Below are 19735 nucleotides of genomic sequence, written 5' to 3'. Positions count from 1 at the left end.
AGTCATGTGAAGGACAAGCTCCCACTTTAAACGAAATCAATGTAGGTCTATCAGTTTACTTGTTCATACGGAACAAGTTATATCGCCCTTTCTTTCAAAAAACATCTAATATAATCTTGCCTGGTGATGTAAAAAACTGGGAAAGTCAATCAAAAGCTCAGTCTTGGGACTAGTTAATTCTGAATACTGCTTCACCAGAACCGTTTTTCAAAATCATTTATACTGTCGGAAGAAACAGTTCAACAGAAATAAAAATTAACATACAAATATACAACAGAGGCTAAAAACTAACTATCTAATAATTCAACACTAACCTTTGTTTATAAAAACAGTATGTTCCGTCCTTCAATTCTATGATGGCTTTAATCATCCTTTCTATCCATCACAATCTATATTTTTCCTTCTACTTCCTCCCAGTACTTTTCGTAATTAGTTATTATTACGAATTTTAATTAGCCATTGGATTATTGAATAGCTTCCCCTCAATATCTGATTTTTGTAAACAGTTTATAACACGGTGCCACTTCAATTTTTTCAACATTCTACTTCAATACGGACTGTTATTTTTAGCAAATGAATTACCGAAAAATACGATTATAAAGTCTACGTAAGTTAAATTTTCAAAAAGAAAAATTTCTTTGCTGAATTTTCTTTACTCATCTTTAAAGACACAAGTCGCTTTTGTTATTTAGGAAAGTGTATAGTAGATACATTGAGTCTTAGATCATAACAACTGCTTGTGATGTTTGGAATGCTCTTTCTGGTACTGTTGTGACGTCTAATAAGTTGAATTAATACAATCACTTAAGTGTATGGAGTACTAACGTAAAGAAAGAATTAGTAAATAAGTATTTTCTTAAACATAGGATACAAATCGGTACTACAAGACAAATTCTCTGATTTGTTGACCACGATTTCATGGGACAAGATCAAACACAAACTACTATATATATATATATATATATATATACATATATATATATATATATATATATATATATATATATAATTATTTACCTTGGCAATGAATAATAACATTACGTATTGTAAAATAGGCTTCAATTTACAAATGCCTAACATAAAACGATAGGTTTCAAATAATGACAATTCTTTATTTGGCTCAGTTACATTCAGTTCTTCATCAGGAGAAATTTCAATAATACGACTCCAAACATTTGATGTATGACTGGGAGTGCGTGAACGACTTCGAGTGGATTCACAACTAATTTGTTTATCAACTGTATTTGTTTGTGAGATACGATTTCTAGAGGATGATAACTGTCTTTCGACGTTTCCTGTTGGATTTAAATAAATTACCGAACCATTCGAATGATCATCAAGATGATTAGAATGAGCAGATGATATAACGGACAGATTATGAGGTACCTCCTTCTTGAAAACTCCAACAAGTGTAGTTGCCACCAGGAATACAATGCCCCAAAAATAGAGAAAACCTATTTCAAGAAATAATACAATACATATAAGCACGGTTTATTTTGATCGCAGATAAATAGAACGAAGTTGAATTCTGAAAATGCACGGTGTATATATATATATATATATATATATATATAAACGTGCATCATATTTTTTTAATGAAAAGTCAATAATTAAAACAAACTAAAACAACTGAGTTTATAAATTGAATCAAAGCAACTAATCCAAGCAACAGGATGATTATTTTCATTTGAGTTTTAACAAAATAAACAAATGTATCACATCAATGAATGATTGATTATCAAATTTCATCAAACTGGCATAACGATAACACCATGTGTCTATTTTGAGATCAGTGATGCAATCAAGCAGATATAATTTGGTAAGGTTACCTTGGTTTAAAACGGTCTCGACTTGCATTAAACGTGTTTGAAGCAACAGATCGTAGCGATGACACTGTAGTGTCGGTTACTATGTTAAGCCCATATAACTTATTCTAGCTTCTGGACAGACCAGGTTATTCATTTTTCTTGATTCCTATTTCGACCTTGTCAATCATTCGCTTATCAACCTTGACTGTTTTTATATGAGCGTCTGTGTGTGTATTTCTTATCTTACACATCACATGTCTGTAACTTATTTTTCTGTGACTATAAATATCGACTAACGCTTGGTTAAATCGAGTTGGCTTACTCGCCTCCTCCATCAAGTGTCATTTTGCTTTGATTACCTACCCGATCAACGATTATACCAAATATACGTATTCAAAAACCCATTCCCGTATTCGACTTCAATTAATTACGTTATACATCAAAGCGATTTAAGTTGATGATTATATACGAGGATTGGTGATATTTATATTTCAATAACAGTCATTCAAACGATCTACTTGGAGTTAGATACCGCATCACTAAAAGACAACTCATAAACTGATCACATAAAGTATCTGGTCGGTATGGACAAATTTTATGGTTGAATAATTGTTTATAGAGTAAAACTATAAGTTCAATAGTGTTTATCGTAGGACTGCTCTAATCTACTTGATAAAACTTATAGAATAGTTTGAATGGTATGACACCAATTAATCAATATGCAGCAACATTCGCCATATAAAAATAAATAAATATTAACCTAAATCTAACCTGAAAAAGTAATCAGCCCTTCACCTTCAACAGGAGTCAATCGTATATACTTATTAGAAATATCTGGTGATTCTAAACACATGAGGACGACAAACCCAATTAAATGACCTAATGTTTGACCAACTGTATTACATGTGGAAGCCCATCCTAAGTTCTTTCTAAAATAGGAAAAGAAGAATCAAGAAACAAAAAAATTGAAGTCTCGATTATAAAACAATATTTGCCTTCAGGGATCTAATAAAAACAATCATATGAATTAATATTGACTACTAAAGGGACCGTTAAAAGTAGCCGTCACCCGGAAACATGTAGGAAGTATTGGGACGAGGAATTCGAGATCTCACAGTGAGCACAGCGTAGTTTACCTACTTGATCGGAATTTATATTTACCCCCCCCCATCTACTGAATACTACAGGTATGTACATTTTGTCACTGCAAACAGATAAACTCTACAAAACATAACTTAGCATTGAAGCTCCATCGGTGAATATTAAGTTTTTAGTCATGAAAATTGATTATGAACACAGAGGTTTTTAGTGCTGTTAGAAGTATGAGGGCGGTTATCACTTCCCAGTTGCCCACACCATGGAAGGGTTCTTCTAGAAGTGCCCGAAAAAATCGTGTTAGATTCGGTTTCAGTGACCTGAGAGCGTGACCGCACTGCCCATGGGACAACTGCGCGGAGCCGATCGATCACACACAATCTTTTTGTGCTCAATCTTTGTGTTAGCTCCGTACTTGTTGAGACTCTACCTTCGGAGACGGATATCCGTGGGATAAGGTGAGTAGTGCATTTTGAGGATCGACCTTCTCTAAACCCACCCTTCCTTTGTGAGGAGGCAGCATTGCTGTTATGCTAATAGTCTGAGGGAAACATCTTACTGCCGTCACACCTCTGTATAGTCAGCAGTAGGACTTCGCCCTTGGACCTTGGGTTTTCTTCTTTTAGTCTTACCGCTCTTCAACCGACCTGTCTGGCATGTTAGGAACTTGAGGAACTATTGTTCCAGCCAGTATGGCCCGATTGGTTTATCACGATAGGCAAGTCCGACCACCACATCAAGGTGGCAGCAACGGTGAGGATTAAATTCTTAAGTAAGATTACATCGAGCTTTTGAGAAGATGAAGAATGACATTTATTACTAACCATTTATAACGTGGAAGAAAATCATCAAATTTACTAATTACGTCTTAAACTTATTGACTTACGAGTGACCTACGAGATTCGAGCTTTAAAAACGAATACGCTTTAAATGATTCGTAACTAAGAATACTTCTGTTTGATACTTTATAAGTACGTATGTCATTTTAATAGAAAAAAAGACTTTCTTAACTTGTTGTTACAAATTTTTATATTAGTCGTTTGTGCCAATAGTTTAATCACATGAGCTGTTACTTCACTATATTATATTATTAAATGATTACCATTATATTTGACAAAAGGGCAACTAAGATATAATCATAATCGAAATCTGTTCACAACACAACTAGTACAAGTGTGAATTATTGTAAACTCTTTGGAAAGATAACTGTGTACCTTCTTCAGTTGCATAACTTATTAATTTTTTTTAGAATTAAATATTATAACTATTTACATAAGTAATCACATATCAATTACTTTAGACTCGATCGGTTTTAAGTATAATTTCGACCATGTAAGCGATCATGGATGAAAAGTAACTGATATTTTTCAAAAATTCCTACGGCAATATATGTGAAATTTATTCCCTAATATACACAAGTACTGGTCAACTGGACACCGAAGGAAATAGGCGTCACACAAATAAAGGATTAAAATTGTGAACAGACAGAGGGAGAGGGAGTATAAAGCAAATAGCTGAAAAGAAATAAGTGAACGAGAGTATTTATCTCTTTGCCAAAATGCAATTAGAGTCAATATTTAACTCAATATCGAAATCCTCTTATTAAATGTTATGTACTCTCTCAACCGTATGGCTAATATGTTCTATGTAGAATACATGGAATGTGTCTAGCAGTGGAAACCAATAAGTGCGTTTCTTCCTATTTGAGACTGGTCAGTTGCATGTACCTGAATCCAAGAGCTGATACTCACTTCAAGACTCACACGCAATGACTTTCGCTTCAAACGCCACGGCGTTATCCACTTAGCTACTGAATCTAGATAGCCACCCACTTGTGCAACGGGTATGAGGTTTAATTCAATTTGAATTGATTTGGATTACTCCGTTGCTGAAATCCGATTGAAAAGTCCCAAATAGGACGAAACACGCATCCTAGGCTCCCCTGCTAGTCACATTACATCTATTCTATACTACCTTGTGCCCTTATGACTAGATCGAGACAATCCGCACAGGGTGCCCATATCTCAACCAAAGCTGATCAAATTTCAGAATAATCCAGGCCATTTCAAATCAATATGTTTCATTTCCCTTACAAATGACCATTCTGGTTATTATGACTACCTTGTTTTTTTCTATATATGCACATATATGTCATACAAGAAACTCACCTAGACAACATTGTAAGTGCCCATCCATCCACCACAATATCTTGTGTAGCTGCAAGAAAAGTAAGTCCAAAGAAAGCTACAGTCAAACGTGAAATATTCACAGGATGCACCACACCTAATGGGCCCCATGGGTTATCAGGTGTACGCCCCAACCACTGGTTAACATAGAGCGCGATAATAAGCAGATTAATTCCAAGAGCATATTGAATGGGAATAAGCCAAGTCTTTCGTCTTCCTATACGTGGACTGTACAACGAGTCCACTATTGGAGCCCAAGCTAATTTAAGCGAAAATGGCCAAAATGCAAACGAGAAAGCTGCTTGTGATTGGTAATTAGCCGATTTTGGATCTGATTGTAGTAAGTAAGGGACTGCAGACGACAGTCCAAGAGGAATACCCTAACAATGAGATAAATTGTACCAAAAACATATTTAGATAGTTTTAGAATCTATATGAGATGATCAGTTAAAACCAATGACATGAGAAATATTGACAGTAAAAATGTAAAGATAAACAAACAGTGACAATCTGTTGCGGAAATTTAAGGTGCTATAACGTCAATCTCGGCCCTTCTACGGACCAGACATGAAGAATGGAGGTAGCTATAAGATCGTACAAGCTATCAGTAAATTCAAAAACCTATATGGTGTCTCAGCTAGACCTTAAAAATGCTTCGGAACTCCCCTATACACATTTTATGAACTTCGAAGAGAATATGTTTAGGCAAACTGCTGAAATCGAAGCCTAAAGAGCGGAATGCTGTCGTGTCTGTCTCCAAATTTGTCTATTGAGATCAGCTGATCAACATTCACTTTAACTACTTATTATGAAGTAATGTATTTTCCATTTGTTGTAAATCCAGAGAAAACAGTAGAGTTTACAGTAAACGAGGAGTTCGGATGGGAAATACATGTTGTAACGACTTTGGTCGGAATATGTTCATATACCTTGAACTGTCTGATTCAGTCTAGTGATGCTTAGGAAGAGCCTAAAAACAAAGTGATATGTGCTTAGCTAACCGAACACTAGGATAGCATATGATATCCGATCACTGTATCAAATTCCACTATGTGGATATCGATGACCCAAAATAGTGACCTATCGAATATGCACATCAAAAATGTGTTAACTGACACACTAATTCGGACATTTGAAGCAGACTGTTCTTTATTTAGGTTAATTTTTCGGTCGACGGATGTTATTTGCCAAGCGGATTGGACAAAAATTGTTTGGTGGCAAAACAAACTTCCAGGGCCTAATAACTACGGAACCAGAACAAAAATACTCTGATTTGTCTGTATTGTATGAGTACAGGAGTAACGTAATCTGATGCACCTCTGAATAATTTATCAAGCGCTTACCAATTGTACAGTTTCGAGCGTTGTCTGTGCTTGAACTAATGGAGACTTATATACACGGTCTAAACTCTACATGATTATTTCGAATTCGGTCTGCTGCTGCAGTGCGCTTAAAGTATTATTTTAAAACCTTTGATAGTTGGCTTTTTAGTGTTTCGTTAATAACGGCGATTCCGTTTAGCAGAGTAACTGGCTTCAGAAAATATACAAAATTAGCTGAGGTCATGTATGTTTGGAGTTAGATTTCGGTCAGGAAAATCTCCTGACAAATTACACTTAAACCTCAATCTACATAATAATCAATATTTAGGATAGTCGAATATGCTAAGAATGTTTTAAATAATCAGAAAACCCACCTGCAAAATGTAGAGAAATATGAGAAGACAAATATTGCAGAAGTCGGAAGGTTCTTTATCAAATTTTTTATCGATATAACCTTGATTAGCAGATGAGTCAGTTGTAACAAGTGATGATTTCTTCTTAGCCATTTTCATAAGACAGTTAATCGACGACTCCGATCTATGTATTTCGCGTGTAACTTAAAAAGTCGTGGTACAAGTATGAAACCTAGTTTTTGAGATAATTGACATTAACCTTAAAGACGTTGAGTTGTAAGATTAGTGATACTCTACTCAATGAGGATGGAAGGCTAAAATAGAAAACATGGTAGTGAAACATCAGTGAACGGATGGGATTTTAAAAAAATTAAGCAATAGGAAATTGGGAGAGAGTGAGGTTTTAAACTCACTACATAGTTACTTTTGATGAACAGTCGTTCTCCTACAAGTGATGAGTGAGTCAGATAGTGGGATGTTTTGTGTGTGTTGGCTTGACACTAAGTCAGACCCCATCCCGAACACCAAATGGGCCTCAAATGCCCTAGTAGAAGAGTCTGCTCTGTCTCAAAATGTTCTTATGTAGCCATGTGTTTACACTCACTACCACAGAAGCCAAACTAACTGCTTACATGCACCGGAGGCGCTATTTACAGAAATAAGGGGATGAAAAGCAAATGTCAGGCGTTTACACCGGGTTGGTGGGTACGGAGGACTCACCAAGAGGCGTTAGAAAACCCTAGTTCCAAGTCAATGGTGCACATGAACTTTAGGATCATGGGGGGGATATAGCATATACACCTAATTTTAGTCACCAGCTACCATGGCACAACACCGAACGTTGCTCCACTGCCTTGTGGACTAAACCTCTAGGTCAAAAATCGAGAGGCGGCCCCTCTAAGAAAACCATCCGTTTTGGTTAGAAAGGCTAGGTAGTATTCCAGATGACTCACAAATATGGTAACCGGAAATTGTGAAAATGATATATTTGCTTTGCTTCCTCACTGGCACAAACGATAATTGTCCTAGATTTAATTTAAATGTATTTTTAAGCAGAAAAAACAAAGAATAAAAGGTTGAGCGGACTAATACAAATTCACCCTATCTTGCCAGGTTTCCCTAGCTGATAACAACCTAAAATATTTTAAAATCCAATCAAGCAAACATACTGATAACAATGGAATTGAATCAGATGTAAATACGTATAATCATGGTGGCCATTCGAATGTGATGTGACTAAATGAATGCAAAAACGTACTGCAAATAAATACAGTGTCAAAGAGATGATCCCATAACATCAAACATAATGACAAATGACCACAAATCAGAAAATTATTAGATCATTTAGTGAAGTAGCTAAACATAAGTAATTAAGAATAGCATGTGTTGAGATTAATTAGTTGCAAATAAATTTATAAATTTGACAGAAGTGAAAATGATACAACTAAAATAAGAGACTTGCAAGCATGTAATAAAGACAAGGCTTATCACTTTTTCTTCCTGAATACATAAATCAAGTTTAATATGTTTGATAGTCATGAATTCCGCAGACTTAAAAGGATGGCGATTCCACTGTCAACTAATAATCTTGAATAATTTTTGTTGTGCTTCACTCTCTAATCTGTGTTGCTTCCATTCTGTAATCATTTTTATTTCACAACTCCATCAGCACTACGTTTTTCTAGGAATTTATGTCGTGTCCAGATGTAAAGTCTTTCGTTACTTGACCTTGATAACCCTACTACTAAGTATTCTTCAGCCACTACTTCATTTGACTAAGCCCCGAAATCAGAATACTGCTTGGTCATCCATGTGATCATATTCTAAACAAACTAAGTTGAGTGAGTGTGAATGACAGTAAGAAAAACGTAAGTGAATTTGTAACTTCACACAAAAGTAGTCCTTTGCCACCATCCCCAGGAGTTGATTAGCTATGGATACACCAACCAATGTGCTACAGCGTAATCTTGTACGCGAAATGCTCTAATTTAATTCCTGTTATCACTACAAGATTCCAAGTTACCGGTTGCTGGAATATCTAAATGCTGCTACTTAATACAAAATTCGGATCACGTGTGTTATTAAGACTGACCTCAATCCAACACTTGCACTTTGATTCAGATCGGATAACAAATGAGTTTGACTGTTTTTGAGAAGTTTTAACGTAGATGTTTGCTGTATCTCTGACACCTGTATTCAAAACCCAAATGAAGTATTGCAAATATGCTCTCTATCTGTCGATTCGAAAAACAATTCACGTGCATTTATCCGGGGACCTCATAACACCTTGATCAGGTTTTGCTTGCGTTAGACACAAGAACATTGATAAGTAATACAAGTCTACATCATGATGGAAACTAAATACAACCATTTAGAGGGATGTTTCACAAATTACTAATGAGGACTTACACCTCACAAGTGGTTCCCATCTTTTTACAATTTTCACTTTTAAACCCTGGACGTAAAGTACATACTTGACTAACATTTGAAAAGCTTGCTATTTTTCAGCATTGTCGCGTTATTTACAACGAGTCATTATGAAACTACATGGTATCCTAAAGTTATTGGGAGTTTGGGGTATGCTAATTGAGCAGCAAAGCTGCATTGGAGGTATTTGTTACTAGAATAACCCCTAGTACGTGACGACATAACTAGTGCCTGGTATTCGCTTTTCGTCCTTTCAATTTTGTAAACGAGACTTCCGCAGCGAGAAGGCAGTTAGAAGAACTTCCCCAGAAATGACTATACGCATGGCCATGTGAAAGAACTTCGAGAAGGAGAGCTCTCTTCACCCTCGGCCTGCCCCCAAATGCCCTGGTACGGCCGAGAGTAGGGAGAGTCCGCTCTCCCTCTCGAAATGCTCTCACACGGCCACGCGAATATATAGCCTCTGACAGGGAAGTCCTACTCACTGCCTTCTCGTGGCGGGGGTGTTGTTTACGAAAGTGAGAGGACGAAAAGCGAATGTCCGGCGCTTTAACCGGGTTGGTGGACAAGGCGAGTCCACCTAGGGGAGTTGGAAAACCCTGATTCCAAACCAATGGTGCACATGGGCTCCAGTGCCCTGAGGGAACAAATGGCGTATGAACCAATTGTTGGTCACCGGCTACCATGGGACTGCATCTCACGATGCTCCACTGCCTTGTGGATCAGACCTTTAGGTCAAAGGCTTAAGGTGTGGCCCCCTAAGAAAACCACCTGCTTCAGTCTGGGCACCTGGGCAGTATCACAGCCCTCACACAAATCAAATGAGATTTGTGAGGGGCATATTTATCTGGTGCTTTTTGTACCAATATTTGTGTTTAAATGAATAAATAAATAAAACTACAAGACGACGTATAGTCTACCAAAAAACGACGACTATCATTTACACGTGTCAAAAAATTGCAAACGGGGGGTTTCATCAAAGGAATATATCCAAACTTTGTTTGTTTAAGTATAGTGTTCCAACATGTTTGGAAACTATCACAAATTGCTTACGAGATGCAAGTGGGTAGCGTGCTTTCTCTATTTATGTTCATTATCATGAATTACTTTGAGGTACATTGTACCACGTGGTATAAGCGTATCAGTACTGATACGCTGCTTATATGGTTTCACGTGATATAAAAATTCACCCTTCATACAGGAAGGCCTCATGCCACAAATTTTAATGACACAAAAGAAACCATATACATCAATAATCTGACAAATCGGATGAAATAAGTGGCACGAAAAGTGAGGTAACAACGATAATGACGAACAGTAGTGTTCCGATCAAATCTCCCACTTTCGTTACGACAACCCTTCAGTCTTCAGTAATAAGGATAGTAGGTTGATGAACCTGTGTTAATCCTGACAAATTTCCTTCCAGTGAAGGTCCAGCTTCTTTTTGAAAATGTTCACTGATGGTGCTGATACCACTTGTCCTGGTAAAGCGTTCCAGTCAAATGGTACAAATGGTTGAGGACGGAATAGAAGAAGCTTTCGCTAACGGGCTTCCGTGTCTGGTAGCAGTGGATCACCAATACCTCCAGGCAAGAACCTAGGTATATGAACGATAATAGAGGAAAAAAAAGAATTTGGTAAATCATAATAATATGTTATCCTTAGTCCTTAAGGATAAGTCAAGTTTCCTCTTAAAGGACTCCTGGGAAGTCTCTTGGACTAGCTCAGTCGGCAGCGAATTCCAGCACTTGACAACTCTAACGTAGTAGAAGTTGTGTCTACAGTCTGTTCTGCTATGTAGGGTCTCCAATTTCTGGGTGTTACCTCTCAGGTTAGTGTAATGACTAAGCGTAAGAAGATGTTTAAGGGGATGACCAGAAGTATTAAGGATACTATGAGTCATAAGAAGATCACCTCTAAGACGCCTGTACTCTAATGGGTAAAGGTTAAGTGATTTGAGGCGCTCTTCATAAGGTTTGAATTTGAGTCCCCGAACTGATTTCGTGGCTCGACGTTGTATACGTTCCAGAGTGTCCTTATCCTTTTGGACTGAGGGAGGAAATACTATGTTTCCATACTCTAAATGGGGATGAATAAAACTGTTGAAGATTATATGGAAGGTTCTACCGTCAAACTGGTCAAAAATGCGCTTCAATGTTACCAGTGCAAGGTTTCCTTGAGAGGCGCTTTTGTCACAGTTCGCATACGATTTCAGGTCGTAGGGTACCAACACTCCTAAATCTTTTTCAACTTGGGAAACTTCTAGAGAGGAGTTACCTCAGTTGTAGCTATAGTCTGCAACATGTCTCAGATGGACTACCTTGTACTTTGAAGTGTTAAAGGTAAGTCCGTTGTCGTCTGCCCAACTTTGAAGTCGGGTCAGATCCTCCTGAAGTACTAGTATATCCTTATGGTTACGTATCTCTCTCCAAAGTTTCACATCATCAGCAAAAACAATAAGTCAGATGAAACTTGTTGAGGAAGATCGTTAATGTAAATCAAGAAGAGAAGAGGTCCTAGTATTGAGCCCTGGGGGACCCCACTAGGACATTCCATAGCCTGAGAGAGAGTGAAGTTAACCCTGACCTTAAAGTGTCGGTTTTCTAAATATGAAGTGAGCCAGTCAATCAAAGGGGATTTGATACCCAATCGTCTAAGCTTCTTGATAAGACATACGTGGTTGACCCTATCAAAAGCTTTTGAGAGATCCAGGTAAATGATGTCAACCTTACCCTTGCGATCAAGGATGGTTGTCCATCTATCCACCTCAGTTAGCAAGTTGGTCATACAAGAATGGCCTTTTCTGAAACCATGCTGTTGAGGCGAGAAGAACTTTGAGGATGATAAGTATTCTAGTATGCCGTCGTATACTAGGGATTCCATAATTTTGGAAGGTATGTAGAGAAGGGCCACTGGTCGGTAGCTTGAGGGTTCACTGCGTCGACCTCCTTTGAAAATTGGTGTGATGTGGGCCAGCTTCCATATTTCCGGTAGTTTGCCTCTGCTTAGCGAGTGTGCAAACATCACGCTAAGTGGTGTCGCCAGGATTGAAGCTGCTTCCCTCAATACAGCGGAATGAACCATATCCGGACCAAAAGAAGTGTCTTTTCTTAGGTGCTGCAGTTTACGGAGCACCAGGTCAGCACTCAGGTCCACTTCGGAAAGTCCTGTACAGGTGCAGGTGAAGCTTTCGTCAGTATGGTTGATGTGGGTCAGCTGGAATGTCCGGGAGTATTGTTCAACCAAAAGTTTAGCGGCATCACTGTCGTTATTGGTCGGGCCATTAGGACCAAGCAGTTGGGAAACTCCAGTTTTGCCTTGTCGAAGAGAAGCTGAGTAACTGAATAAGCTCTTCGGATTGGAGACAAACTTATCGATAAGCTTGGTCTGGAACTGAAGCCTGTCTTCTCTTATTGCCTTTGTGCATATGTTCCTTATATGTTTGTATTGCCTGTACGTGCCGTTGTTATCAGTTCGTTTATATTCAACCCAACAGTGCCTTTTGCGGCTTAGCAAACGACGAGTGCGGTCATTGACCACTCGATGAGAAAAACGGGACCCAACCATTAGTTTATTAGATCGCGGTTTCAGAACCTTCTTGCTATGACCTCGGAGATTATTAGTGCTGGAGGGAGCAAAAAGATAAGACATATTAACACCCAAATCATAATTAAAGATACGAAATGTCAGTATAAGGTCACCTCGCGTCCTACGATAAGATAGGGGGAAAAGATTTAGACGTTTCAAACGCTCATCGTAAGGGAGTTTAGAAAGATCTTTTACTAATTTTGTCCCTACACGCTGGACACGCTCAAGCGATTTAGTATCCTTTATCAGACAAGGGCTAGCTGCTTGGATACAGTATTCTAAGTGTGGCCTTACATAGGTGGGATATAAAATTCGAAAAATATCCTCGTCGAAGCATTTAAATGCTCTGAGAAGCGACCATAGCGCGCGATAGCCTTTGGAAGCAACCGCATTGCAGTGCGTAGTAGTTTTCAAGTCGTGACTTATAATTACTCCCAAGTCTTTGTGCTCTTGAACGCGTGGAAGAGATGTACCATTAATGGTATAGTGGTAACTAATATCGTGCCCGATGTGCATGAACACGCTCTTCCTGGAATTAAATTCCAGGCCCCAATCATGAGCCCACCTAACTAATTCGTCTAAATCTGCTTGTAGATAACAACGATCAGTCTCATTTCTTATTGTTCTCCAGATTTTAACATCATCCGCAAACAATAACGTCGACGACTTAAGTAATAAAGGTAGTTCATTAATATACAGAAGGAAAAGTAAAGGGCCTAAGATGGTGCCTTGGGGTACACCACTTTTGACCGGTTTCCATTCGGATAGTGTTCCATTGACCCTTACTCTCTGTCTGCGGTCACATAAGAAGCTTCCTATCCATTCCTGTATAGCACCTGTTATTCCAAAGCTCGAGAGCTTTTGCATAAGACCTAAGTGTGAAACCTTATCAAACGCTTTGCTAAAATCTATAAATATCACGTCAACAGACAGGCCGATGTCTAGGGCAGCTGTCCAATCCTCTCTCGCAATGAGTAAGTTAGTCAAGCATGAATGCTTGTTACGAAACCCATGTTGCTCGGGAGTTAACAGATTGTACGGATCTATGTGACTCAGTAGTTTAGCCCGAATTAATTTTTCAAGTAACTTAACTACTATACTGATCAGGCTAATAGGACGGTAGTTAGATACGATCCGTCTCTGATCATCCTTAAATATAGGACTCACTATGGCGTCTTTCTAGTCTCTAGGTAGTTGAGCCTGTGAAAGGGACATGTTGAAGAGCATCGTGAGCGGTCTTGAGATAATGTCCGCAAGCGATGACAGCAAACGTGGGTGTAACCCATCGGGGCCCGGTATCTTACAAGGTTTGAAGTTAGTTATCAAAGGAAGAACAATATCCTCTGTCACGTGTAAAGGTCCTATGGCTGGTATCTCATTGTCAACGGGACAAGTAGTTGTAACACCACACGTAGAGTAGACTTCACTGAAATAGTTAGCAAATGTCTCCGCTTTCGCTAGATCAGATTCAGTCAATTAAGCTGAATTTTCGCTTAACAGTAACGAGGGGATACCATCACTACGTTTCGTCCGCCTTTTAACGTACGAAAACGGTCGCTTCGGACAGGTACGGCTATCGTATGCCAAATGTCGTTCGTAAGCCGTGCGGGATTTAGCTATGGTCTTTTTACATATATTCCGGATTTTTTTATATTCGCACTTAAATGATGCCTGACCTGTTGACAAGAATAAGTCCCAGAAGTGTTTCCTACGCTTCAACAGCTTCCGGGTTTCCTTATTAATCCATGGAGGGCAATATGATAGCTTACGTGCTGACCATGGGATAAACGGTTGAGTTACGGATTCGAACGTAGACTTAAACCTATTCCATGCATCATCAATCGATCCATCAGCATCGACCGACCAGTCAATTGAGATAGCATAGTCCCTGATTGCCGGAATATTAGCTCTCCAGATATTAGGACGGGGTGGAGCTGATGCAAATTCTATACCATGTATCCGGAACTTAAAGGAAAGTACGACATGGTCACTATTCACCAGTGGGGGAAGATGTTGAATGTCAACGATATCTTCACAGTGGTGTGTGAGGACAAGGTCTATCAATGACGGATTATGTTCCAAGTCTATATGCGTCGGCTTAACGATACATTATACAAGTGCACATTGAATAATTGATGACAGAAGGACGCTATCGAAACCCCCACCTGGAGCTGTGAGCTCTATCCAGTTTATATGGGGTGCATTGAAGTCTCCAACGATGAGACAACCTATTTAGATCTCCAAGAACAGACGTGTCTTAGGATAAAGTCGTCAGCGAGACAACACGGACCACGATACAATCCTCCTATCGTCACTAACCCGTTTCTAGACCTAATTGTACAACATACTACCTCACACGCACCACTTACATGCGCCTCCGATATGATCGAGTTTATGCAGAAGTGGTCCCTAATATATAATATTATGCCTCCTCCCTTGCGACTTCTAACTCTATCACTTCTGATACAGATGTAGCCTGAAATGACTGGAGAACAGTCTATATCTACAGTGAGCCAAGTTTCAGTGATAACAATTATATCCGGATTTAATTCGTCTATCATCATACTTAGCTCAGACATCTTATTCCGAAGACTACGGGCATTCATGTAACACACATTTAAGGTGTTTTCGGAGACATACGTTCTACCCACGCAGGTCTCGGAAGCATTGGCTTCCAAGACCTGACTACCCGAAAACCCTTAATCGTAAGGTTCGCTTCACCGTTTAGTTTTCGAGTTTTTAGCTCTGTTAGGGCATTCTTCCACTTAATCCGATCCTCAAGTGGCCAGTCAGGTCGAATACGAATGTTTGAGTCACGAGTTTTGCGTGAGTTATTTAGTACTACGTCCCTTTCCTCAAAATTACCAAGTACTAATTTAAGGATCCCTCTCTGTTGGGTTTCGCCTCCAACATATTTACCGAGTCTGATGACTTTCGAGATATGTACCCCTGGGACCTCATCGGGCAGTATATCTCTGATGAGAGATCCCACTAACTGCAGGTCGTGGGCATGTCTCTTAGCGAGATCGGTGTCTTTCGATTCTTCCAAGTTCCAGATGATTACACTAGGGACCTGTTTAACTTCCTTAAAAGTCGTGTTCACGGCCTTCGACCGTGATGTCAGATCCTGTCGGTTAGCTACCGGCAACGTAGGTTTAGTGTTGAAGGAACACTAGTTTGGTTTGCTTGCGCTTGTCTTGATCGTGGTGGTCCCTCAACTGGTCTTCAATAAAATGCGTCGAAAGACGACCTTTATTGATATATTGGGGAAATAAATTCAATTCACAGATCACTTTACGGGAAAGTTCAAATGGTTGTGGAATACATTTCGCAAAATGGGCATATGGATTCCAGTTGGCAAGAAATGCTTCCAGTGTTGCATTAGCCATGTGGGAGGATGTGAAAATTATCTTCATCAGCCGCGGTCTAGAGTCTATGTCCTTCTTGACCAGTCTCGTCACATGTTGAGTAAGTATGTTTTCAAGAATCAAGAATTGCTTGATGAATTTCCACTCCCTAGTATCAGAGTTTGTTTGGTCAGGGTACATGTTTTCCGGTACACCTTTCACGATGATATTTCTTTCGGAAAAATGTCTCGCGAGATTCATTGGGGATGTTCCGGACGAGGTTGCACTCGGAATACGGTATATTAGGCAGTATTCTTACGTTCGCATCGGATTTCAGAAAGTGACTAACAAGCAGGACATCATCTACGTCGGTGCTACGTGGGTGCTACACAAAAAGATCCGTGTGGCCGTCAAAGGCTCTATTCTAGGAAGTTCAAGCTGCTTGTTTAATACTCCCCAGAGCATCCTGTCATTTTTGTCCTGCAAACTGATGGGAAGGTCAGGGTTGTCTTTAACGTTCATGATTATGAGAGAGTCATCACGAACAGTTATTGTTTTCCCAGGTTTTCCTGTGCGTTCGGGTTCAGGACCTTGTTACTTGGAGATCGAAGTGCGTTTCCAACTCCTAGGCTTTTTGATGACCGGACGAGAATTACTGGGGGTAGACTATGTGGCCAATTCGCCAGTCGATTTTCGTACAATGCTTGGGATTTTTAGCTAAGACGGTGACGCCTGGCTATTTTTCACTCTGTTCACGTGTTTCTAATCAACTACAAAGTCATGGGGAACCACCGTTGAATTCAAGGACCCTGTGCTGCGAGACCCAAGTTTGCCGAGAGAGTCTATTACCATCGACGTTATGATGATTCTAAGTTTCAGCATGTCAACACTAGTACTATTGCATGCTCCATAGACAGCAGACCTGTCAACATCCCTCTTCTTGTTTTTATTGAGCGTCCTTGTTCGTCTACCCGTTTTATGACTGTCTTTTTCCAAGTTTGCTGACAACTTATTCCTCAGACCTGTCAATAGGACAATGGTGTTACTCAGCAAAACTACAGCATCCGTGTCGCACATAACACATACCCACCTATGAGCCGACTTGCTTATTCTGTTTCAAGCAGTTGCTATGAGATCTGTGCATACTTCATGGAACCAACCTTTGCAGTTGTCACACTGAATGCCAGATGTAAAAGAAAAACGGTATTTCAGTCGTTTGCATGAGTTTTCATGACTATATTGACTCCGTCTGTAGCTCCTCTGGGGGTTACTGCCGGTCCCAAGCCCGGGCAAAGGAGGAGGCTTGGGCATGGGGTTAGCGACCCCATCCCGTAGAAAATCAACTCGCTAAAAAAACGCTAACCAGAAAAAATCATTCAAACCATTCAAACTCTGCCCTGGGAGTAGAAGGAATAATTATGACTTCTCATGATGAAAGCCGAGTTCCTTCGGAAGTCATGAGACCGTGCACCTTCTTATAACCAGAGCGACAATTTTTATAGGTACATGGAATGTCCGGACAATGTGGGAGACCGGAAGAGTCTTCCAAATTGCTGCAGAAATGAGAAAATACAACCTGGAGGTTCTTGGAAACAGTGAAACACATTGGATGCAGGTTGGACAACAACGACTATCTTCATGGGAACTTCTGTTATACTGCGGTCACGAAGAAGAAAATGCCCCACATGCACAAGTAGTGGCATTGACGCTATCCAGAAAAGCACAAAACGCACTTATTGGATGGGAATCTCATGGACCAAGGATCATCAAAGCCTCCGTCAAAACAAAGAGAGAGGGCATTACAATGAACGTCATCCAATGCTGTGCGCCTACCAACGACTACGATGAAGATACTAAAGACCAATTCTACGACAGGCTGCAGTCGATCTTCGAGAAGTGCCCAACCAAGGACCTGACAATTCTGATGGAAGATCTCAATGCTAAGGTTGGAAAGGAAAACACTGGATACGAAGACGTCATGGGACGACATGGACTGGAAGAAAGGAACGAAAATGGTGAGAGATTTGCAAACCTATGTGCCTTCAATAAACTGGTCATAGGTTGCACCACATTCCCACACAAAAACATACACATAGCCACTTGGATTCCATCGGATCACACTACACAGAATCAAATCGACCATATCTGCATCAACAAAAAGTTCAGGAGGACGATGGAGGATGTGAGAACCAGAAGAGGAGCTGATATAGCATCCGATCATCATTTGCTGGTCGCCAAGATGAAACTAAATTTAAGAAGCACTGGACAACGGAGCGGACAGCATCACAAAAGTTTAATACGGCCTTTCTCCGAGGTGCTGACAAACTCAACAAATTTAACAGAGCCCGCAGCAACAGGTTCGAGGCCTTTCATGATCTACTCAATGGAGAGTGGACTACCATGGAGAGCAACTGGAAAGGTATCAAGGAGGCAATCGTTTCAACATGTACCTCCTGACATGTAGGGATTGTGACAGGAGCATGCTATTTCAATAAGTTCGGAAGAACTAAGGAGTATGGATAGCAACTTAGATGAAGATGCCTACACCCATGGACTACGCAATGTGTGTCAACAGAGCAGAACAAAACATGCTATGCATCCAAAATGATAGATTTCTATATCAGTCCTAACCATTGGTTTTCGGGTAGCTTTTATGAGGTCATTATGCCGAATATTTCCCAGAGATGCATGCAGCTCATTCTAAATATGATTTCTAAACTTCTTTTTTAATCGTATTAGAATGAATTTCTCCTATCATAGTATCTGTTATTGCAAAAATATATTATTTACCTTTTATATTCAATTTACTGTGTTCTGTGTGCAGACAGGGTGAAGATGGGGTAGTTGAAAAGAAATTAAATTGTAAGTGAATTAGTGAACATATTTATTAAGCCGTCGAGTAATGATAAAAAGAACTAAAGGGTTTCTATGTTTAACGATTTATAAATGTGTATCGCAGTGTTTTCATAAGGTGTGTTTTACGATCTACTTAGACAATTTGACATAATTAAAATTAATCTATGTGCGCTTGTTTAATTGGTAGGAAGTGACTAACACTCATACTGCTGTTATTACAGTTATTAACCGAAGCACTTTTAATTGAATCATATCTAATTTTCCATTATCCCAGTGTTATTATCTAGTATATTTGCTATTACTAGATTACAAAAAAACGTCGACTATAAATCTTTCCTTCCACTTAAAAAATATATGCTGAATTATATAGTAATAAAGAATGAAATAGTTGCTTGTTTATGGATCTTATTCATAATATGTTCTGAAGAAAATCATGTGTGATAAACAGAAAAATATCGACTACAACGGCTAGTAAGAAACTTCTCTCCCTGAAGCTCCAATTCAACGGAGATATAGGTGCTGATGTGCTACATGACAGACTGACTAGGGTAGTGAAGAGGACGTTTAGCGCAGCTAACTTCTGTCTATTTTTCTCGACCTGATCTATGGTGGTTCCTTAACTAAAGGATAAGTTATCTGGTTCTGTCACATCTATGTATATCTACGAATTTAGCTGTTCCTATGGAGAAAATTACATTGGGCTCACAACCCGACAAATGAACTAACGAGTTAGTGAACACCTCCCTTCGTGGT

At 39.3% G+C, this 19735-nt stretch overlaps 1 protein-coding gene across 1 annotated transcript in view; it reads right to left on the bottom strand.

The window, feature by feature from the left end:
- Smp_076950 overlaps window positions 1-7720 on the bottom strand; it is a 17841-nt gene extending 10121 nt beyond the window's left edge. Inside the window, exons 1-4 of the mRNA XM_018790936.1 lie at window positions 6786-7720; window positions 5072-5469; window positions 2580-2737; window positions 1018-1454 (exon numbers count right to left, since the gene is read on the bottom strand). Coding sequence (XP_018645945.1) covers window positions 1018-1454; window positions 2580-2737; window positions 5072-5469; window positions 6786-6923 — 1131 coding nt within the window. The 5' untranslated portion in view covers window positions 6924-7720. The remainder of the gene's footprint in view (window positions 1-1017; window positions 1455-2579; window positions 2738-5071; window positions 5470-6785) is intronic.
- Between the last annotated feature and the right edge of the window lie 12015 nt (window positions 7721-19735).

Source organism: Schistosoma mansoni (genome assembly GCF_000237925.1).
Source record: "Schistosoma mansoni, WGS project CABG00000000 data, supercontig 0013, strain Puerto Rico, whole genome shotgun sequence".
Classification (NCBI taxonomy): domain Eukaryota; kingdom Metazoa; phylum Platyhelminthes; class Trematoda; order Strigeidida; family Schistosomatidae; genus Schistosoma; species Schistosoma mansoni.
Note: the sequence above shows the minus strand (reverse complement) of the source record. Positions and strands in the feature narration are given on the sequence as shown.